The sequence below is a fragment of the Pinus tabuliformis genome, chromosome 9 (genome assembly GCF_031772625.1).
Source record: "Pinus tabuliformis cultivar Carrire ecotype Pingquan chromosome 9, CPIR1, whole genome shotgun sequence".
NCBI lineage: Eukaryota > Viridiplantae > Streptophyta > Pinopsida > Pinales > Pinaceae > Pinus > Pinus tabuliformis.
Window position 1 is genome coordinate 1,777,116,431 of NC_142307.1, and position 25,294 is coordinate 1,777,141,724.

Below are 25,294 nucleotides of genomic sequence, written 5' to 3' on the forward strand. Positions count from 1 at the left end.
TCCCCTTCTTTGTCTCTCTATCTCACCCCCAAACATACACACTCTCTCTCCATCTCTTCCTTTTCACTCCCCCCCTCTCTCTCTCACTCCACTTTTCTCTCTGTATATATTTTTTCTTCCCTCCCTCTCTCCCCTTCCAAATCAATCTCTTTGTACTCCCTCTCTCCCCATCTCTCTCTTTTCCCTCCAACCCTATCATTATCTCCCTCCCTCTCTCCTTCTCTCTCTTCCCCTCTCCCCTCCTCCATATTTGTGTCTCCCTCTCTCTCTCTCTTACCCTTCTCTCCCTCTCTCACTCCTCTCCTTCTCTCTCTCTTCATTCCTCCTCTCCCATGTCCTTCAGTTAATCTCCTTCAATGTAAGCACTCAAATAGGACTAGAAATCACCATCTACACTGAAATCAATGCATCTAGGAACTATTCTTCCCTCTCTCCCCCTTACATCTATATCTATATCTCCCTCCATCTCTCCTTCTTTGCCTCTCTAACTCACCCCATCCCAAAACACACATGCTTTCTCCCTCCATATCTATCAATCTCTCCCTCCCTCTATCTCTCTCTTCTTCCCTCTCTTGGCCTTCCATCTATATATCTATCTCTGTGTGTCTCTCTTTTGTTGTTGTATATCACCCCAAAACATACACACTCTTTCTCCATATTTATCTCTCTCTCCCTCCCTCTCTTTCTTCCCCTTCTCTACCTCTCTCCCCCCCCCCCTTCTATCTCTTGTCCCTCTTGCTCTCCTCTCTTCCTCTCTCTCCATCTCCCTTCTCACTCCCTCTCTCTTTCTCCACCTTTCTCTCTTTGTGTCTTTATTCTTACCTCCCTCTTTCTCTCCCTTCCTCTCTCCTTCTCCCTCTCACATCCAAGCTCTCATCCTTCCTCTATCTCCCTTTCTCTCATGCCTCCCTTTGTCTCTCCCGCTTATCTCTCTCTCTCTCTCCAAATTTGTCACTATCTCTCCTTTTTACCTCTCTATCTCACCCCAAACAGATACACTCTCTCTCTCTCTATCTCTCCCTTGCCACTCCCTCTCTCACTTTCTCTCCACTTTTCTCTCTCTATGTGACTCTTCTTCCCTCCCTCTCTTTCCTTCCAACTCCATTTCTCTATCCCTCCCTCTCTTCTCCTATCTCTAAGTCCTCTCTCATGCTTCCTCTCTCTCCCTTCCTGTCACTCCCTCTGTGTCTCCACCTCTGTTACTCTGATATTGTTCTTCCCTCCCATATATATCTAGAGTTAATATATATCATGATATATTAATATATATTATAATATAAAATATTTAATATAATATTAAATTTAATATTGTATTAAACCTAAGTTATTAGATTTATAATATTAATATTATATTTAATGATATTTTTCCCATAGCATGATAACAAAATTTTCAAGTATTACAACTTTGAGGTAGAAATATTTATGTCTTTAGAGATTTTAATATATCCATAGGATATGGTTTTCCTTGATTCATTTTACAAATATTTAATTAAAAGAAATATTAAAAGATTTTGGAGCAACATTTTGATTCTTTGTGTTGAAATAAACTTTTTACTTTGTTTTATGAAATGATATTGACTTTAGCAAAGAGTAAAGATGTTTAAAATTTTACCTCATATGGATTTTTTATGTGGTAAATTATTTTGTTGAAGGTAAATTTATGATCCATTCAAATATATGATAAAATAACTATTAAACGCATAAGCAATTTGTATTACAATACAATTATCTTATGTGTTTAATAGTTATTTTATCATATATGTTGAATTTGAATAAGTATATAAAACATTAAATTAATTATTATTATTTTGGGCCTAAATGTTAACTTTCATGATGCATGCAGGTTTAACTTTCATGATGGATGAATAGGGTTACAAATCATAATGGGCTACAAATCATACTTGGTTGTAGTGGGTTAACTTTCAAGATGGACGCATAGGGTTACAAATAATAATGGGCTATAAATCATACTTGGGAATGCATGGGTTTACACATCATACTAGGTTGTAGGGATTACACATCATACAAGGTTGTAGAATCATACTGAGTTGTAGAATGCACGACTTACACATCATATTGGGCTGTACAATGCACCTCTCAGCTCAATTATCACGTGTTAAAGATATTTTTGAAAAGTATAACGTTTAAACATCTCACTCACAAATATTTTTTTAGTTCTAATTTCTGCACATGAAGTTAGATTAGGTCATATGGACAACTAATAAAATATGCACAACATACCTACATACATACATACATACATTCATACATATATATATATATATATATACCACATTGCTTTTCTATTTAGAGTATTTTACTTTTATTTTAGGAGGGACGAACATACTTACACATGAATAACACTTTATTAATATATTTTTAAGTACATGAATATTTTATTCATAACTAACTTTCGATATTTTATTCTATACAACATTAAGATATTTCTTTCAACGTTTTTTTCTATGTATAAATATATATGAAATTGATATGATGTGTCAAAATATTTTTGAAAAGTATGAGGTTTAAACATCTCATTCACATATAGTTCTAAGGCCATATGGACCATTATATATATATATATATATATATATAGAAAAACACATATATTAGCAGATATTGCTTTTCTATTCAAAAACATCCAACATAGATTTATAGTGCAAAGAACAATGTGCATTTATTTTTTTTAATTGTATTTTTTAATGTTAAGAAATTACATAACATGTGCATTAAGCCATTTTATAAGTGCACATCAAACTTGTTTTTTAATTCATAACTAACATTAGATATTTTATTCTATACAACATTAAAATATATTCTTTTAACATTTTTTCTATTTATATATATATTTATGAAATTGAAATATTTCATATCACTTGTTAAAATATTTTTTTAAAAGTATAAGGTTTAAACATATTACTCACATATTTTTTTACTTCTAATTACTTTAGATGAAATTATATTAGGTCACATGGACAAATAATTAAATATGCATAGTATATTTTTATTTCATTTTGCTATTCTATTTAGAGATATTTTATTTTTATTTTTATTTTAAGAGGGACAAACATACTTACACATCCCCTTCACACCCTGTTGTAGAATGAGCCTCTAGGCTCAATAATAGAGAAAGTTGATAATTTTTAAAAAGTTGTATAAGAATTATTGAAACCTTTGTGTACAAGAAAATTCAATTAGCATTATGAATCTAAAGGCCTTACAACCCCTAGCAATTAGCCACCAATTAACTCATAGTTTGATGCATTCTCCCTTGTAACTTTGTAATGTATATAACAAGTGGGAGAATGTTTGGGCATGCCTCATATACCATGCAATGATGTCCTTCAATAAGGAATAAATGTAGAAATGGAAATAAATGAGAGGGACTACTCAGTAGTCACATGGAACAAATGCATATCACTGACATGCAATAAATATTAAGAAACAACAGTTAGCCACTTACTTCCTAGTGGTTTCTAGCATGTAGAATTAGAAAACTATAAATGATTTATTATAATTTAGATATTCCTATTTATTTAATATTAAGGTTGGAAAAAATAGAGTGTAATTTCTAACTTACCATTATGCTATGAGAATTTTTTCTATAATACCAATACTTATATTATTTTAGAACACTCTTGTTGAGGACATGCCCTATGATGTAACCATTTAGTTTGTTAATTATAAATTGAGTTTGCTTTAGAGTGTGGAGATTTCCTCCTAAAAGGTATTTTTCCATGCATTTGTGTGGTTAAATTTGACTTATTATTTAATTTGTTTACAACTATTTTGTTTTAAGTTTTGTAATTTTTTACTATAAAAAGTTTCTATACATTCTTCTATCATAAATTAGTGAGAAAATATATTTTACAACTCTATTCATTTTCACACAATCATCACCATCTTCACAAACAACCAATAATTGTTTTATAATTAATACTATAATATCTCCAACAACTTTAATCATAAAATCTGTAAACTAAATCATCCCCACTACTTTATGTTATAAAATTCAAGAAGATCAACAATATTTCCGCATCTTAAAAGTCATATAGAATATCCACTTTAAAAATTATGATATTCATAAAATCTGGCAGGACGAAATCAATAAACATTATTGTTTCTTAAAGATACAAACACACCATTAGATGTTTCATAAGGAGTTCTCTTCCCTGGGAAGAAAAAGCCTTTGACCCAAGGGACTCCGTTCACATATTTGCCATTGTATGAGAGATTCCTTCTTAAACTAGATGCTTATAAAGTTGGACAAAGCAGTACCACACGCCACTCCTTTGCACCATTAATCGCAACCAGCTCATCAGCTCATTTATGAACGCCACAAGTAGTGAAACTGAACTTTTAGGTTTAGTTCTAATTGGAGAACTGGAGAAAATAACGCCCTCGACATAATTACAATTCTTATTCAATTTTACTAACAATTTCTATGTTATGTGAGCTTTGCAATCAAACCAATATTGAAAGGAATTTGTATTCTATAATCTATTATATTCTCTTCCAGGCTTAATCTAAGAAGAGATTTAATTAAAATCCAAAAGCAAAAATCAACTTCTAAATCTCAAAGGACAAACTTTAAAATGAAATGAAAGCGTTGCTACTTTCCACTCCAAATCAGTGATATGGTGAAGTCGCTACACAATCTGTGTGAACTAAAATTCCACATGGATTTTGTATTCAGTTAAACACAAATTTACACAACTTTCGGAGAAATGTTTTAAAAACTTACATAAAATAACAATTAAACGTAACGATAATAAAACATGATTGCAACAATCCACATTATTAATACTCTAATATGTTCTAATACCCTACATTCACATGCACTCAATGCGATACATATATATGCTTCACACGAATATTCCTACCATCCCTCCGTCACTTGAACGGTCACACACCTTGACTGCTAATGAATCACTGCAGTCGTTATTCCGTAACTAAAAATCCACACAGCTGTCTGTTAAAGACATGCAATATCGAACATTGATTACGTCACCACGGCTAGACGTGTAGAGCTCGGTTCGATCGACCGGACGATCCGGTCATTTCGGAAACTTCTTCGTTCTCTCCCGACAGGTCCTCGAGCGACTTGCCATTGGTTTCGGGCACCAAAAAGGTAAAAACGAATCCCAGTGCGTTGACTGCACCCAGTATCAGGAGAGCCTTTTGCGGCCCGAGCGAAGCAGGATAACCGGCGGTCGTCCCATCCTGCGATAAATACAAGAAGCCAAATGCCCCGACGATGGCTCCGGCTTTCCCAGCTGCTGCAGATATGCCGTGGCACGTCGAACGCAGCCTCGCCGGGAATATCTCAGCCGGCACAATGAAAGTGGTGCTGTTGGGACCGAAATTGGAGAAGAAGAAGGTGAAGGCGTAAAGAACTAGGAACAAATGTACATGGCTGCTAACGTAGGCGTATGGAATCGCTATGGCCAACATGAAGACTGTCATGAATAAGAAGCCCATTAGCTGAATTTTAAAACGCCCAATGCGGTCTATGAAGAAGACCGTAAACCAGTAACCCGGAACAGTCGAGCAGAGGGCGATCAGTGACTGCGATCGTCCAATCCTGTAAACCTCCTCTATGCCGCTCATCGTACTCGCTTTGTGCAGCCAACCGATATTAGTATATATATTGTTCTGAAACAGAGTTTGGCTGTAGAATGCAATATCCAGAAGAAACCATGTGGACGCAGTGCCCAGGAGATGCGAACCGTGGCGTTGGACAAACTCACTGGAAAACAGGGTGAATTTCGTGCTTTCGTCCCTTGCGATGGCTTCTACGACATTCTGATCTTCATGGATGTCCACCTGCAGTACGTTAGACATGTCCATGGCGGCCTTCTTGGCATTTCCTGCAACCAGGGCTGTGAATCGAGCAGTCTCCGGCATTTTCATGCGCCAATAATATGTCAGTGCAGCAGGAACAGCCCCGAACATCAAAATTATTCTCCACACAAAATCCGCCGCGTGGGGGGTTTCAATGCCCTTGGCGGGAAAAGCTGCCATGAAAGCCTTGGAGACTACGATGGAAACAGCTCCCCCCGCCAGGATGCCGAATCCCTGCATGGCAAACACCGCCGCGATGAAGGCTCCCCTGGTTCTCTTGTTCGCATATTCCGACATGATGGTGGCTGAAAGCGGATAGTCGCCGCCGATGCCAAAGCCCAGCCAGAATCTGAAAAAGCATAGAGTAGTCATCACGGAGTTGGACGTGTTACCAAAGGACAAACCGCTTCCGATGGCGCTGATCATCATGATCATCAGTGTCAAACCGTAGACCTTTTTCCGACCCAGCTTGTCGCCCAGCCATCCAAAGAATAGCTGCCCGGCCAGAGTTCCGCAAAGAGCGACGCCGCTCACTGCCGCGTTGACGTTGACTGGCAGAGTACCTACTTTCCCCGGAGCAGCCGGGTAATAGATCCGTCCCAGTAGTTTAGTTACGGTCGGTATGCAGAAGAGATCATATGCATCGGTGAAGAAGCCCATGCCCGCTATTATGATGGCCGTGAAATGGTACCATTGCGTCCTGGCCTTGTCCAGGGCAGAAAGAACCTCCAGTTGACCCTTAGCCATGGCACTCTATTCGTATCTGCACAAAACACACCAACTAAAACTTTCACAGAGAGGAGCAAAACATAAAATTTGACACAATCATAGGAACTGAGGCTCTGAGCAGTATTTAATTTTTTTTCCAGTGATTTGCTTAAAATAATTTTACATGCACATATATTTTAAATTTTACTTTTTCCAAAATATGGCTTATCTCTACTTAATTCGATTCGATTTAACTCAGACTCTCCTAAACCAATTCTTACACGCAACCAATTCTTACATGCAAGAATATTTTAAATTTGACTATTTTCAAAATATAACCTACCTCTACTTAACAGCCAATTCTTACATGCAAGAATATCTTAAATTTGAATTTTTTTCAAAATATAACTTACCTCTACTTGACTTAACTCAGATTCTCCAAATTTAGCGAACTCTTACATGCCAAAGTAATTACAACTCCCAACCTAAATGTCTTTAAAAACCTGAAAAGAAAAACAAAATTGTATGACGCCATGTCAGCAGAGATAATAATACGCTGTTCACAATATTTCACAATTTGGACCCCCTACAATCAATCTTTAAAATCTGCAACATCAACTCTTCAACAAAATCTGCAATATCAACTCTTTAATTTTTCGGGTTTTCTTGCTAAAAATATATATTCGAAATTATGAAACGATAGGAAATCCTTCTGAACATATGTAGCATCTGCATCTATGTAAAGGTAAAGAATTCCTAAAGAACGTAGTAAAAACACACAGAATGCAATTCAAAAAGAAAAAATATATCAGACCTGTTCATGACAAAAACAGAACGACCGATTCGGCCTGAAATTAAATATTTTTTAAGCTTCATCCTTTTCAATGTTAAACTAATTCGAATTTTTTAAGAAAAGAAAATCTCTATGAAAAAAGCTTTATATTACAACATAATACAATTATATTACAACGTGATACAATATCTGTACATATATTGCGTCAACCGACAGCAACTCAACAATTACATAGAGCAACCAGACATATATATAGTGTTTCGAACTCGAGTAGGGAGGGCAATATTGCACCATCCCAAGCACCCGCTTGGACAACAATGCAGTACACACCAATTCGACCTTATGTTTCATTTCCTTCCCATAATTATAAAGTCGGCTTTAAACGCTCACAGAATTTTAATGAGAAGCAATTTCAGACAATTTTTAACGAGAAGCAATTTCAATGCAAAATTGACTGGAATACCATTAATTGCAAGATTCAAGGCGGCAAGAAAATATTTTTGTTTGACGAAAATCCCCAAACCCAGCGGATGGGCAGATGATTTGAGCCGTGTCTAACCAAACGCCGCTACTGTGTTTTAAAGGGTCGAAATTCAGATATTCTCCTTGAATATTCTCTCCCACCTAATTTCGATTTCTTGGAAGTAGTGCTGAATCTGCCGATGTTACTTCGGCCGAGGCGGTGTGATTCCTCTCACTCAATGTGTGTTCCATACCGGATATAACTCTGAGCAATAACCTCACACGTATCCTGAAGGTCACTTTGCTTTCCATAATATCAAAGATTTAATATAATTCTTATCGGTAACTTGCAGATTAAATATCATTTAAATGTGATTTCATCCATCACGCTGGTTTTTCATGATAAGAGTTTTAGAACCAAAAGTCAACGTGAATGGTGTGAGCCAGAGTAATGCTTTTCTGTTTTATATATAAGTCGTTAATCCTAATAAATAGGATTTTTTTAATGGAGATTCGAATATTCGATCAGAATATATATTTATATATATAATTTTATATTTGATAGTATATATTATATAATTAATGATATATTTAAATTAATTTATATATTTATGGTTAATATCAAATGATATAATAATATATTATGGATAATAATATTGTATAGTTATGTGATAATGAATAATATCTATCGAAATTATAATTTTGTCTTAATGAAATCATATTTAATTTTAAGAAACATAAAATATCATTTAGATTTTCTTTTTTTAATTTTATTTCTATGTTCAAAAGCATTAAAAAGTGTTCCAAGATCATTATAGTTTTGATAATTTAGGAGGTTACAAAGGTTAGTAGTGTGACAAATATTTTGAAATTGTGATGTAATTCAAATATATTGTGATGTAGTTTAAATATATGTAGAGTATTCTAGGACATTTTAGGAGAATGAGCTTTTCATCTTCAACCTCTTAGTATCATAAAGATGACATATTATTGTATCACATTGTGTTATGAGGATTGTCCAATGCTCAATTTTGCTATGTAACTTATGGGAGTTGGTTCATTTTTAGTAGTATTAAGAGATACTTTGATCTTCTATATTAGTGTTGACTACTTCCTAGTAGTATCTTAACTTCTTTTCATCTTCTAGTTCTTTATTGCACCACAAATTCTCTTGAAGCTAATAATATTTTTAATATTATCAATTTTCATTAAAATGACATCCTCTATTCTCGAATAATTCAACCTAGACTTCACATCTTAATGCCCTTACCCCTTGAGTCCCTGGTGGTTTTTGCCATTGTTTGAAGCAATTTTAGGGAGTCTCTCATCATCTATGTTGTTTAGACTTTTCTTTTACATTAAGCTAATAATGGTAATGCACTCAATGGAGGTAAGGCTCACTTCTATGAAAAAGATAAGATAAGACATGTCACATTTCCTTTAATTTTGATAATATAAACTATAAAATTACTTTGGATATGCTCTATCTTTCTCTAAGGTTCTCTAGAAATACTACATCCCCATATTTCCCATATAAGATAACATGAGTAACAAGGGTATCAAAGAGGATTTTTCTCTTATCCCATAGCCAACGGTATAACTAATTTACACTTGTCTTCAAATGAATAATAAGCTTTCTACCCTCCATCTATCCATTTATGAAGAAACATAGTTACTATTCAAACAAGCACTATTACCTCAAAACAAGTACTCTAGCTCAAAAACCCAAAAAAACATGAAAAGATAGGGTGAAAACAAAAAAGCATTGATGCTTGAATAACATTTTTTTTTCGGGGTACATTTTCAACATTTTTTAAAAACGACACTAAGAAACAATTTTTTTTGTGCAAAAAACACCTTGAAAATGAAAAATGTTGATGCTGGAATAACGTCTTTTTTTCACAGTACATTTTCAACTTTTTTTAATAATGACGTTAAAAATAAAATACAACTCTGAAAAAATTTAAATTTCCAACGATTTTCAAGCATGAAATTAAAGATAAAATATCACGTCTTTGAAAAGCCTTAAAATTCCAACGATTTTTAGGCATGACATTAAATTTAAAATATCATGTATTTAAAAAACCTTAAAATTTCAACAATTTTTAGGCATGGTGCTAGGAAAATGCTTATAATTGTTTTCAACCATAGCATTAAAGATAAAATATCACGGTTTAAAAAAAAAAAAAAATATTGACAAATTTTCAACCATGGAATTAAAACTAAATATTAGGAATATAAAACAATCTTAAGTTTTCAAAATATTTCAACCATGACATTATGGAAAAATATTATGACTAAAAAATCTTTAAAAATGAACACCTGAATGAAAGATTTATCATACCAAAAGTAATTGTAAAACGCTAAATGTATAGAGATTTTAAAATCTTAGCCGCAGACAACTTGATACATTGCAAAAAAAAAAAACTAAAAATCAATCATCAAATTGACACGCAGTGTAGTGAAATCGACCAATTGTAATGAGAAATTAAAAATCAACCATGAAATTGACACATTGTGGGAGCATACTTGATTCATTATATCGAAAAAGTTAAAATCAACTATCAAATTACACATAAGGGGATCAAGTTGCTAGACGAACATCGACACGAACACTTCAAATATCTCTATATATATATATATATATGAAATCATAAAAAAAAAACTCAAAAAAATTAAAAAAGAAAAAGAAATAATAAAACATAAAAAATAAAATAAAATAAAAAATAAAAGAAAATTAAAAAATAAGAAAAATAAAAGAGTCACAAAATAAAATAAAACATTGAAATAAAAAAATAAAAAAATACAAAAATAAAATAAAATTTCCCTGCCCACCTAGAGGCCCAACCGGTATAGGGCTGATTCACATCAAAAAATAAATCAAATATAAGAAAATATATTGAAAAAAAGGGGGAAAATGTAAAAAAAAACCAAAATTAACTTGTAAAAATAAAAAATTTAAATTAAAAAAATAAAAAATAAATAGAAAATATCCAAATATAAATAAAAAAAAGAAAATAATAAAAAAAACATATAATTTAAGGGAAAAAAAAAAAAAAAAAAATTAAATAATTTTTTTTAAGTCAAAAATTTAAAAGAAATCCTCCCAATTAAAAAAAATTCAAAATAATTAGCAAAGGAAAAAAACGAAAAAATTAAAAAACTGAAAAAAAATAAAAAATAAAAAATAAAAATAAAATAAAAAAATCTCGCCCACACCGCCTGAGCCTCACTCCTCATCTACCCTACCCAACCCACACCTCCCCGTCCACCCCACCCTTCCCTCCATCCCACTCCTTTACACGCCGCCTTCCCTCCCCGTGCACTCCACCCGGCCCACCTCACCCTGCGCTCCGTCCCCACGCACCTCACCCCTCCCACACCTCCTCGCCTACTCCACCCTGCCCTCCTTCCTAATGTTTTTCAGGCATGGTGCTAAGAAAAATTACTCATAATTGTTTTCAACCATAACATTAAAGATCAAATATCACGACTTAGAAAAACATTAAAATCTTGACAATTTTGTAACCATGGCATTAAAAACAAATATTATGAATCCAAAACAATCTTAATTTTTCAAAATATTTCAAACATGACATTATGGAAAAATTTTATGACTAAAAAAACTTTAAAATTGAACACCTAAATGAAAAATTTATTATACCAAGAGTAATTTGTCTTTTAAATGCTAAATGTATAGAGATTTTAAAATCTTAGCCAAAGACAACTTGTTACATTGAAAACAAAAAATAAAATAAAATAAAATCATCAAACTGACATGCAATGTAGGTGAACTCGACCCATTGTAATGAAAACTTAAATACCAACCATGAAATTGACACATTGTGGGGGCAAATTCGATTCTTTATAGTGAAAAAATTTAAATCAACTATCAAATTGCACATAATGGGATTGGGTTGCTAGACGAGCATCGACACGGACCCTTCAGTTTTTTTTTTTTTTTTTTAATAATAATAAATAAATAATAAAAATACAAAAGAAAACAAAAATTCAAATATTGAAAAAAATAAAAACAATAAAAAAAATTACAAATTTAATATTAAAGGAAACACAAATTAAAATATTGAAAAAAAAATAAAAATGAAAAAAAAAATATCAAAAAAATAATAATAAATAGTAAAACATAAAAACAATTTAAAAATCACAACAAAAAAATCAAATATAAAAAACATATAGAAAGGACAAAAAAAAAAAATTATTTCTAAAAGAACAAAAATAAAATAAATAAAAAAGGGGGGAAATATTTTAAAAATAGACATAATTTAAGAAAAAAAGTTAAGATTAATGAAAAAAAAAACAAAAACTATTTTTTTAAAGTTAAAAATAATAAAATAAAAACCAAATAAAAATAAAAGAAAAATAAAAAAAATTTCAAAAATAAAATAAAACACTAAAATAAAAATAATTTAAATTAAAAAAAATAAAAATAAAAAATTTTAAATTTCCCCACCCACCCCGATGCTCAATCCGTAGGGTCTGATTCATGACAAAAAATTAAATCAAATATAAGAAAATATATAAAAAAAACAAAAATAACTTGGGAAAAAAAATAAAAAAAAAATTAAATAAATAAACATATCAAAAAATAAATAAAAAAGGGAAATATAAAAAAAAAAAAACATATAACTTAAGGGAAGAAAAAAAGAAAAAAAACTAAATCAATTTTTTATCCTGGTCGCTTGCTCTCTCCTCTCAATAATAATTTCTCATTCATATTCTTTCTGTTTTGTCCTCATGATGGACCCCCTTTGGGGTTTGAAACGTTGGCAGAATGAACAAGAAACTGTGGATAATCCAGGTCATGAAGCTAAAAGAAAACCTCGTAATACAAAAATATAAAATAATTAGAAAAAAACAAAACTTAAAAACTGAAAAAATTAAAATTTACAAAACAAAAAAAACCGCCCACACCGCTTGTCCCTTCCTCCTTACCCACCCCACTTGGCCCACACCTCCCAGCGCTCCTTCCCATACCTCCACACCCCGCCCTCCCTCCTGGTCCACCCCACCTCCCCACCTCACCCCGCCCCGCGCTACCTCCTCACCCACCCCACCCCTCGCACACCTTGTTGCTCACCCTACACCCCCTTCCTCCCACTCCTCCCCATGCCTCCCTCCCTCGCACCCTAGCCCGCCCTACCTCCCCACCCGCCCTGTGGCCCAACCGCCCCAGGGTGGTGAGGGGTCGATTCCTGGAATCATCCCCTTGTCACCCTGCATCGGTTGGGCTACGGGGTGGGCCGAGAGGCAGGTAGAGGTGGAGAGGAGTGGGAGGAAGGGCGAGGTGCAGTGGGCAGGGAGGGTTCGTGGGGTGGTCGAGGAGTGAGGGAGTGGTGGGAAGGAGTGGGAGGGAGGGCAGCATGGTGTGGGCGGGGAGGTGTGGGATGGGTGGGGTGAATCGAGATTTTTTTTAATTTTGTTTTTTTAATGAGGTTTTTTTTTTAATCTTTTTTAACCTAAAAAAATGGTTATATAGATATATTATTTTTTGTCTTAATTTGTTTTCCTTAAATAACACTTTTTTTTTGAAAATTTTCATTTTTGAATTTAATTTTTTATATTTTTTTATTTATTTTTTGTATTTTTGTTAAGTTTTTAATTTTGGTTTTTTTCACATTTTTATGGGAATTTTTTTGTCATATTTATTTTATTTATTTTTTATTATTAACATGAAAATCACCAATATTTAATAAAAATATCCACACTTAATACATTAGAAAATTTAAAGTGTAAAAAATAAGCCGTCAAAAGAAAAAGGGTTCATGCTTATCAACACTTTTCAAAATCAAGATGAAAATCACTGACAAAAAAAAATGTTCATACTTATACACAAAAAAATTTAAAGAATAAAAAATAAACCCTCCAAAAAAATGTGTTGATGCTCCATCAACATGAAAATCACTAAAATTTAAAAACAAATGTTCATACTTGATACATAAAAAAAAAAAAATTAATCGCGAAAAATATTCTCCAAGAAAAAGGGTGTATTCTGAATCACCATTTTTCGTAATCGAGTGATGTTTTGCTACCTCAAAAAATGGGTACTAGGTAATTTTCTCGTTTGATTGGTAACTATGTTAATATTGTAGTTCCAATTGAGCTTGTGATGAATGTCGATTCCAAAATATTTGTATGAAGGTGCTTCTTTCAAGATATTTTTGTCATATACAAAAGTGTCATAGGTGATATTTTTCAGTTTGATCATCATAACCTTTGTTTTGTTAATATTCATGGTCATACCCATTCTAGAGTAGAAGTACTTAAGGATCCTTAAATGCTTACTAAAATCATAGGCATTCCTTGCCATTAGAACAATATCATCCGTATAAAGAAAGATAATGACCATACCAGCAAGAGTGAAGTCAATACAACAAACATCTTCTAGCCAACATTGTAACTTATCAATGTATATGCCAAAGAGAAAACCTTGCTTAACTCCTATATATTATATTTAATTTCTTTGAACCACTGCTAAGTGATCCTAAACTTGGAAGTAAGACACTCATAAATCCTTACTGCAACAAGTCTCAACTCAAAAGGAACTTTTAGCTTCTATAACATATTACAAAGGTTGGTCCTCAACATAGCACTAAAAGACTTTAAAATCAATGAATAAAAAATGGGATTGGTTTTATTATTGCAACAATCCTCAACAATGATACCAAGCATAACAAGGTAATCGAAAATTGAGTGGTAGCCTTCAAAGCTAACATGACCTTTAGTTATTTTCCATGCTTTCAAGACATATGTTGATCATCTTTTCCAAATATTTTTGTATATCTTGTATAAGATGGTGCTAATCATAATGCTCCTATGATTAGAGGGATTAATTATATCCCCACCTTTGAGAATCATAACAGTGAAGCTTTGAGTCCATGGTTTAGGGAATCCCTACTTGATTGTTATATTAAATAGCATATGTATGCGAGGGATAAGGATGGGATCCCTAAATTTTGATATATCCAATTCGTAATTTTTGTTTCCATCAGATTTCCCTTTTGTGAGTCGCTTAACCCCAATCTTGATGTCTTCTATAGAAAACAATTCATCCTTTATAGAAGCATTTAGAATGTTGTCAACAATAATATGCTATTCATTAATATTTTTGAGGTGGGAGTTCTGTTATTTCAAGTGAAGCATACTATTCTATTTAGTTTTAGGAGTCAAAATTTTCCTCAAAACAAAGGTCTAGCTTTGATTGGTATCTTCTATATAATTTTATAATCTTAAAATTAATATAATATTACATTAATGTCTAAATATTGCGGATATTCCATTAGAATACTCTTTTATAATAAATATCATAATATCTTGAAATATTTTGATATACAATTTCTTACATTAAATATTAGATTTAATATTATTAGATTAGTGTTGGGAACTCGTTCCCCAAAGAGCAGTTTTGGGGCCAACAGCCCATGTTTTGGGATAATTTTGTAGCAAAGTTGTAAAGTCTCTGCATTTTGTGGTCACGAAGAGCGAAGGTGTCAAGAGTCATAAAGGGTTGTCCGTGCTTATTTTGTAAACTGTAAAGTCGACTGTAAAGATCCACCCATGGTCCACAGACGATGGGATTATATAAAAAGAAGCTAAGTAAGCTCGCTCTAAAAAAGTAGTGAGTAGAAAAGAGGGAGGCATTGGAGCTTTGGTAAAGAAGTCTAAGTGTTTCAGGTCTTAGCATAGGTAGAGGCTCTGCAGCTAAGTGAGCAGAGGCCTAGGGCAAAAGTCTGCAGCTGAGTGCATGGACCCCTGCAGCTGTGTGCATAGGGCAAATAAAGTCTATATTAAACTGGAAGATATCAATAAAGAAGAGTATTCTGCAATTACTCTGCATTTAGTTCTTGTTAATGCATCTGATTATATTGTGTTTTGGGTTTAATTTACAATGTCTATTTGATGTGCGAATATATGTTATTATATCAGTTAATTGAACTCAAGTAAGGATATCAGTTTACCCGATTGTAACTGTGATTGATTAATAAGATAAGTAAAACACTTGAGATAACTTGGGAACCTATACAATACATTGTCATAGCTATGCGAAAATAACAAGACCACAGGTTAGGGCTGTGCAAAGGTCAATCGCACACCTTCATGGAGGTACTGAGGGGCAGAATAAAGGGTAGACTGACAAATCCCTAAGGCTTAAGGACCTGCGCGAAAGTAGGGGTAGAGGGTATAAACCGAAATCACAACCATCTTAGGGTGCAGAAACTTCGTTCTAGCATCCCCCCATACTGTTTTGGGTGAGACTTCGGTCTACGCTCCGCAAGCTAATGCCAAAAGGGCCAATAGTGTAGGGATTTGTTTGGCTAACTAACACTGAACCTGGGTTAGGCCCCAAAAAGCCAACAAATGGTTCTGTTGCCCGGACCAGAATCTACATGAGAGATGTGTGATGTCGTATCACTAGAATCCAACTAAGAAAGAGGTCGAAGATTGGTTGGATAGGAAGATACACAAATTCACAGCACAAGAGAATAGAAACCCACAGCTGATAAAGGAACAATGGCTGGACAGGTACATATATACAGAAATTAACGAGATCTTTTTTTGTTGCTTCCTAGTTGAGTTATACGAGTGGATCACGAAGCTAACGGATAGTCAGTGAAGGTGGAAGCCTGACATCCCTATTGTCTGGACCCCTGAGCTAGTATAGAGACTGGAAGCTTCTGAGGATATGATTGCCCATGTTGTTGATCATTGGCTCGACCGTATCATGGGGGGTTTGTGACAGAATTTGTAGTCGATACCTTAGTTAGTTATAGCGAGGCGGAGCGACGATTTTTCAAAGGTCCGCGAGGTAAGTACTTGAAGTCTTTAAATAGATGGATTAAGATGTTATTGTGTGAAAAATGGGTTATGCATCTACCTTGATGTTTGGAGCTACACGAAGTGGAAAGACTTACAGGAACGATACTTGGATGCTTTGATTGGTTTGTGTGTTTATGTGTTTGGATTTGGATGGTAATGTTTGTGAATGTTACAATTGTTTTGTTATATTTCTATATGTGTATGTAATTGTTTGTTAGTAATTAGTTGGTGATGAATAAGGGAGACAATATTGTTGATAGTTTGCAAGAGGATTGATACTGCACATATATTTCATTTAATTTTAGGTATCACAACTTTTGATAGTTAATAATTCTTAATAGTTTCTGTAACGGCCATGAGTTGTGGTTCATATGGTGAAGGGCACACGACGGGCGAGTGAGCAACGAGCTGGGGTAACCAGCGAGTCAAGGCACGCCTGCACAGTCTGACGAGCTGGCCGAACAGAGGAGACGAGCCAATGTGCGACACGAAGAGTCATCGCGAAAATGACTAAGTGTTGGGTGGTGGGAAGTTTATATGTGGGGGTGGTCCCACACATGGACGCCAACACCATGGGCCAACATGACAGAGGGGCGAGTTGGATGAAACAGTGGGTTAGCTTGTTGAGTCGACACCCCAACTAATGGGCCAACCGCCATATATGTTAAGCATTGGAATGGTGGCAAAAATCATCCAAGTGAAGTTTCCAAGTGTTTATGCAAGCTACGAGGGCGAGCTACTTGGAGAGTCTGAAATTGGGTGAAATTCAAGCGGACTCTTGGGCCATAGCACGAAGCCGCAGCAAACACATAAAACGGAGCTGCACGTCGGGCGAAGGCGTTCGGGCGAGGGCGTCGACCTGAATGACCGAACAGACAAGGGCGTTTGTCTGAATGACCATTCAGGCAAGGTCATATGAAGGCATTCGAGCGAGGGTGTGCGAGGGCACCGCCCTGAACAACTAAACGGGCGAGGTCGTTCGAAGTAATTTGAAGTTGTATGAAGGCGTTCAGGTGAAGTTATGCGAAGGCGAATGGGCGAGGGCGCGCGAGGGCATCCACCCAAACATCTGAACGGGCGAGGGCGTCTACCCAAACGAACAAATGGGCGGGGGTGTGCAAGGGCGTCTGCGTGAACGAATGAATGGGAGAAGTTGGTCTGAATGATGGAACGGGCGAGAACGTGTGAGGGCACCAGCCTGAATAACTGAATGGGCGAGGGCGTGTGAGTGCATCTGCGTGAACGTGTTGAGGGCATTCGACTGAATGAGATGCAAGTGAACGACATGCTGAACAATGCGATGGTGAATGAGTTGCAATAGATGGTAGAACCAGTGGGCACTCCAAACGTTGGTTCTGGTAGTCTGAACAGTGCAGGTAGGGTTGCATGGTTGTGACAGAAATTGTACCAAGGAAACTTGGGGTTTCCTGCAAATACTGTAAAATTGTATATTTTGTGAAATACTATTATTATCAGGCAGACTCATATTTCAGGGAGCTTGTCCTCCCATTAAAATATCTGTTGTGCATATGTGTAAATGGTAATAACGATGAAGATGATTAATTGAATGTTTCCGTTGTGTATGTGAATGTATATTTAGAAAATTTGAAAAATAAACTAAGTATAGAAAGTAGGTGTAGTCCACACTTACAAGTATTATTAAAAAGAACATGGGTGGTGGTGTCGCACCCCCCATCATGCGTTTGGAAGATTACCGCCAGGGTAGGGGCATGACAGGGGGTATCGAATCCCTGATTCAGAGAATCATATTTGCAGAAAATTTGATCCCACTGCACTTCGTGACAGGTGGTATCAAAGCTTGATTCAGTCGAATCAAGCTTACCGAAGGAAGTGTTACACTTTGTGACAGGTTTAGCAGGGGTGAAGCTTCGTGCTTCGGCCAAGCGGAATGACAAGACATGGCAGGTTTGGAAGAATGTGAAGGGAAGCTCTTGTTGACCTTATACAGTATGAAGCTGATGAAAGAGGAGAACCCATGGATTTGAGGTGAACTTGAAGTCTTGGAGAGGGATGTTGAAGACAAACTTCCTCGACTTGGTTAGGCAATGGAGTAGGGTGTAGCTGCAGATTGCAATGACGAAGAAGAGGAAGCCATGATGTTTAAGGATGTTGCAAACATGACAACGATGGAGGATGAACTTGAAATTGTTCAAGTTGGACCAGGATCATGCAGTTTGCAGACATTGGTGGATGAGGATACTCACATGGAGGAGCCTCATGATGAAGTAAGTGCTACTTATACTTGTGTTTCATTGGAGCTTTTGGTAGAAGGGTCATATGAAGGGAAGGACAAAATAAATTTTCCGATGTGATGGAAGATCTTTCCATGGATGTCTACAATGAGACCTTGTATGGAGAAGCAAGGACCATTGACTGTTGCAAAGCTTGTTGGGGTTGTTTGTGACCTTTTGGCAGAAGGTACGTATGTCTGTGACAAGGGAGGAATGTGATGATCATTACAAAGGAATGGGTCATGCTTTAGCCATATGGAGAAATTGGCTAAGTGCCCGACATGCCTCATGGATAGATTGGAGAAGGGCACACACTTGAGTTTGATAATACTTGGGTGTACTTCTCATGGTCGAGACCAAGAGGAAGTCTTGGTGGAACCTTTAGTGGGGGAGCCATGGTGGAAGAAGACTCATGTGATGATGATATGGTTTGCGTGACCAAGTTCACTAGACCGAATTGCAGACTTGGATGAGGATGACCGATGTTGTGATGGGTCTACTTAGTTGGACAACATGGATAACTTGAGTCATGGACATTGAGTTGGAGGCATGGAGCATGGCAGTCTTATGCAGGGACATTATGCAGAAGCACTTGTATAGGTGTCACTTATGGGCATCCAATGAGGAGTGCCAAGGCAGGGATGTTATGCGGATGGATTTGCTGATGTGACATGGAGATTTCTACTTATGAGCTGATGGGGATGTTGTGCACTCTTGTACAACAAGGCCATGGACTTGGTTGGATTTGTGAGCAGACTATGGAGCATTCCTACTACATGGAGAGCCAAGGCATCTTGTAGAGACCTTTGGGCCAAGGCATGTATGCTGCTAGGATGTTGGTTGGAGATGACTCCTGGAGCTCATGATGACATAAGGTTGTGACTTTTAGGGACTTCATATTATGGTGGACATATAGGATCTAATGCCTTGAGGAGCTGAGGTCAGGGGCTTTGATGCATTATGGGGTGCATACTTTTGAGTAAATTTATGGGTGTGCTTGAGAGAGTGACTTGATGTGGAGGATTGATATGAGACACTTTGGAGTGATAGAGTTGTAGCGATGATGATGCCTTGGTGGAAACACTTGGGCATGGGTTGAGCCGAGACTTAACCACTTTTGATACATGGGAGCTTATTGGTCTATGATCATGGGTAGCACATGGATGATGATGTTAGGATAGATGTGGTTGATTTCATGCAACACATTGATACCAAACATCATAGGCAGCATGCTGCAGACAAGATGGAGTTTACTTCATGGATCTGGGAATGGCTTACATTTTGATGGAGATGGAGATGGATTCTTGATTGAGTTGATGTTGTGACAAGAGGCTAGGAGAAACAACTAATGATGGCTTGAGGATGTTTATTCTCATGGTTTGAGCATGATAGTTGGATTGATCACCCGACTAGTTCAAATCATGGGGTCTGGAAGTGTACAAAGATGTGTTAGCATTATGTTGGAGTATCATGGTAGCAGTTCACATGATGACGATAAGTGATGAGGTCGACATGATATGTTGCAGTGAGCATGTAGCTTCAGTTAGAGGGACCAACCTTCCATGGTGGGATAGCATATGGGAATTTTGACGGATGTGGTCGATGGTCATTGTTTGAGGAGACTTTCCAATTCATGGAAGACATAAGCCTTTATTGTTTATGCGATGGCAGAGCAGAGGCAAGCAGCATGAGAATTTTGATGCTGGATCTAACGACACTTTGTGATGTCGTATGATGGTGTTGTTGAGGACGACAACAATTTAGAGTGGGTGAGAATGTAACGCCCATGAGTTGCAATTCATTTGGCGAAGGGCGCATGACGAGCGAATGGGCGACGAGCTGGGGTAACCAGTGAGTTGGGGCGCGCCCGCACGATTCGACGAGCTGACCAAATGGAGGATAGGAGCCAACATGCGACACAAAGAGTCATCGCGAAAATGACTAATTTTTGGGCAGTGGGAAGTTTATATGTGGGGTAGTCCCACAGGCCGATGCAACGGAGGGGCAAGTTGGACGAAATGGTGGGCCGGCTTGGTGAGTCGATGCCCCAATCGATGGGCTAACCGCCATATAAGTAAAGCGTTGGAATGATGGAAAAATCATCCAAGTGAAGTTTCCAAGTGTTTATGCAAGCTAGCAAGGCGAGCTACTTGGAGAGTCAAAAATTGGGTGAAGTGCAGGTGGACTCTTGGGCCATGGCATGGAGCCGCAGCAAACGCTGAAAATGGAGCCATAGGTCGAGCGAAGGCATTCGAGTGAGGGTGTCTACCCAAACGATCAAACGGGCAAGGGCGTGTGAGGGCATCCACCTGAACAACTGAATGAGCAAAGTTGGTTTGAACGACGGAATAGGCAAGGGCATATGAGGGCGCCAGCTTGAATGACCAAACAAGCGAGGGTGTCCGCCTGAACGTGTTGAGGGCATTCAGCTGAACGAGCTGCAGGTGAACGACGTGCTGAACAGTGCGACAATGAACGAGTTGCGATGGACGGTAGAACCGGTGGGCACTCCGAACAGTGGTTTGGGTAGTCTGAACGTTGCAGGCCAGGTTACAGGGTTATGACAGGAATTGTACCAAGGAAACTCGGGGTTTCTAGAAAAGACTGTAAAATTGTATATTTTGTGAAATACTGTTATTATTGAGCATACTCATATTTCAGGGAGTTTCCCCTCCCATTAAAATATCCTCTGTGCATAGTGTAAATGGTAATAATGATGAAGATGATTAATTGAATGTTTCTGCTATGTATGTGAATGCATACTTAGAAAAGTTGAAAAATAAACTAAGCATAGAAAGTAGGGGTAGTCCACACTTACAAGTATTATTAAAAAGAAAGTGTGTGGTGGTGTCGCACCCCCCATCGTGCGGTTGGAAGAGTACCGCCAGGGTAGGGGCGTGATAGGTGTCCCTCCAGGTATTACTAAATATAATTTGAATTGTAGTTTTAATAATTTACTGCATCAAGGTTATTCTTGAAATCATTTGTTTCATTATTAATGTTTAAATAATTTATTTCCTTCAAAATATTTTGATGTTTTTTTTTTTCTATTTTTATCTATAGTTTGTTTTGGAAAATTCAAGAAATTATGTAATTTTGATTTTTTTTTAATGAGTGGTATTTACAAAATATTTAAATTATTTATTAGGTTTTCCATCTTTTCATATCAATTATACGAAAAAGATAGTTGATATTGTAAACTGTTCAATTTTTTAACTCGTAGTAAACATCATACCTTGTCTCTCCAATATTAATAGGTTGAATTACTATATCACAAAATTCAATACAAATTGTTAGTGATTTTTTTGTGCTTACACTGAAATAAATGCACATTGTTAATCTAATCACTTTAAGTTAATGTACCATCATACATTGAGTTACATCAAATCATAAATCATCATCTACAATGAAATCAATGCATCTAATGCACGCAATCAAATAAGAATAGAAAACATCTACACTGAAATCAATGAATCTAATGCAAGAAATCAAAGAAGATTAGAAATCAACATCTACACTAAAATCAATGCAGCTAATGCAAGTAGACAAATAAGATTAGAAATCAACATCTACACTAAAATCAATGCATCTAGTGCAAGTAATCAAGTACGATTAGAAATCAACATATTCACTAAAATCAATGCATCTAGTGCAAGCAATCAAATAGGATTAGGAATCACCATCTACATTGAAATCAATGAATCTATTGCAAGCAATCAAATATGAGTAGAAATAAACATCTACATTGAAATTAATGCATCTAGTGCAAGTAATCAAATAGGATTAGAAATCACCATCTACCATGATTTCAATGCATTTATTGCGTAGAAATCTACTTCCCTCTCTCCCCCCTCGATCTATATCTATATTTCCCTCCATCTCCCCTTATTTGTCTCTCTGTCTCATCCCTAAACATACACACTCTCTCTCCATCTCTTCATTTTCTCTCTCTCTCTCTCTCTCTCTCTCTCTCTCTAATTTTATCTCTGTATATATTTTTTCTTCCCTCCCTCTCTCCCCTTCCAAATCAATCTCTTTGTACTCCCTCTCTCTCCCTCTCTCTCGTTTCCATCCAAACCTGTCATTATCTCCTTTCCTTTCTCCTTCTCTCTCCCCCTATCCCCCCCCCATATTTGTATCTCCCTCTATCTCTCTTACCCTTCTCTCCCTCTCTCACTCTTCTCCTTCTCTCTCTTCATTCCTCCTCTCCCATGTCCTCCGGTTTATCTCCTTCAATGGAAGCACTCAAGTGGGATTAGAAATCACCATCTACATCGAAATCAACGCATCTAGTGCAAGAATTATTCTTCCCTCTCTCCCTATCACATCTATATCTATATCTCCCTCACTCTCTCCTTATTTGTCTCTCTAACTCACCCCCCTCCCAAAACACACATTTTTTCTCCCTCCATATCTATCTATCTCTCCATCTCTCTATCTCTCTTCTTCCCTCTCTTGACCTTCCATCTATATATATATCTCTCTTTGTCTCTCTTTTGTCATTCTATATCACCCCCAAACCATACATACTCTTTCTCCATATTTATCTCTTCCCCTCCCCCTCCCTCTCCCTCCCTCTCTTTCTTCCCCTTCTCTACCTCTCTCCCCCCTTGTAGTGCCCTTCATTTTCGCATTTCCAGCAAACCACCTTTACAGGTTTTCCCAGAGATTTAGATCTCCCTATAGATTTAGATCTCCCACTCGATGACTTATTTTTGTTTCTGTTCTGGGACTTTCCTCGTACAAACAAGGCATCACCATTCTGGTTCTCCATATTTTCCATCTCACCTCCTTCATTAACAAGGATGAGACTATTTCATCAAACTGCAAGGCAGTTGCCTTTGCTACCTATTGCAATAACCAAACTATCCCACGAATCTGGTAGAGAACACAACAAACTGATGAACTTATCTTCATTTGAAATTTTACTATCGATAGATAATAACCAACTTATCACAGTATTAAATGTGTTCAGATGCTCTGTCACAAAGTCTCCATTTTTCATCCTCAGGTTATACAGCTTTTTCCATAGGAACAATTTATTCACCAGATACTTAGATTGGTACAAAGTACCTAACTTGTCCCACAAATCCATAATCGTAGCTTCCCCTGATACATTCAACAATACTGAATCTAAGACACACAATTGTATTGTGCTCTTTGCCTTCTGATCTAAATTCTTCCATTCTTCATTGAACACTCCCATTGGTTTAGTACCCGGATCTACCACGATCCACTGATCTTTATCCACCAACATATCCTCCATCTTGAGTTTCCATAACTCAAAACTCTAACCATTAAATTTCTCGATCTCTGTCTTTCCACTTATCGCCATCTTCTTTCACCACTAGAATCGATCTCACAGATCTCCCACTGAACAGGGTCTACCGTAGGCCCGAGCGAAACCCCTCAGCAACAAAGGTGTCCCCTTGAAGCCAAAACAGCTCTGATACCAAATGTATGTTTTAACCTCGTACAAAAATTACCTGCATACAAATTCTAAAACACATAAAATAAACAGTATGAGAGCATAACACATAAAACACATATACACAGAGATTTTCCCCTAGATCCAAAAACTAGGACTACCAGCTTGATTTTTCATTATGTTCCTTTCAATGTTACAATACATATTTGTACATGTTGAAGCATCCAATACCATGGACCGAAAACCATGCATAAAACCATAGGTAGGTCTACCCAACCTAATATAGGGTCCAAAGAATATAACACAACCCAACATGGAGTTTCATTCCACATGACTGGCGACAAAGACTTATTTAGTGACCTAGAGGAGAAACATCTCCAGATGCATATCGAGATGGGTGATGACAGGAATTATATTGTTATTAGATTGGGCACGATTACTTTTCTGAGGGAGTGTGCAGTGCAACTCTCCTTGAAGAATTTTATGTATATGCCTGGGTTGAAGAAGAACTTGGTATCCATTTCCATGCCTGTGGATAGAGGCTATGATTTGATCTTCGAAATGAAAGGCGTTCCTTCGACACATAGCCATGGGTCAAGTAAAGAATATAGGGATTTGGGTGAAGAATCTCTACAAGATGGAGGTAGTGGAGTGTGCTGCTTTGAGTACAAAAGTAGAAACGGTGCAGAGTCAAGACATTGGTGAGTTGTGGCACAGGCGATTGGGCCACTTGCATCATGGGGCTTTGAATATATTGCAATAGATCTCTACCGGTATTCCCAAAGGTACGCTTGAGCAAGTTGATAAATGAAAGGGGTGTACTTTGAGAAAATACATCAAGTATTCCTTTCACGATATAGATATTCAAGTAGAGGCTATTCTAGAGTGAGTCCATTCAGATGTGTGTGGACCATTCTCAACACCATCCACGGCCAAACGCAAGTATTATGTTATATTTGTTGATGAATTTTC

General features: G+C 36.5%; 1 protein-coding gene across 1 annotated transcript; it reads right to left on the reverse strand.

Annotated features, from left to right (window-relative positions):
• Positions 1 to 5,016: 5,016 nt before the first annotated feature.
• On the reverse strand, positions 5,017 to 6,591 carry LOC149155881 (low affinity inorganic phosphate transporter 1-like). Its single transcript, XM_089441321.1, has one exon. It carries the CDS (start codon positions 6,589 to 6,591, stop codon positions 5,017 to 5,019), a length of 1,575 nt encoding a protein of 524 aa, XP_089297447.1.
• Positions 6,592 to 25,294: the final 18,703 nt, after the last annotated feature.

Excerpts from the sequence above, each read along its gene's own strand:
- LOC149155881 (XM_089441321.1), bottom strand. The coding sequence starts at position 6,591 with ATGGCTAAGGGTCAACTGGAGGTTCTTTCTGCCCTGGACAAGGCCAGG.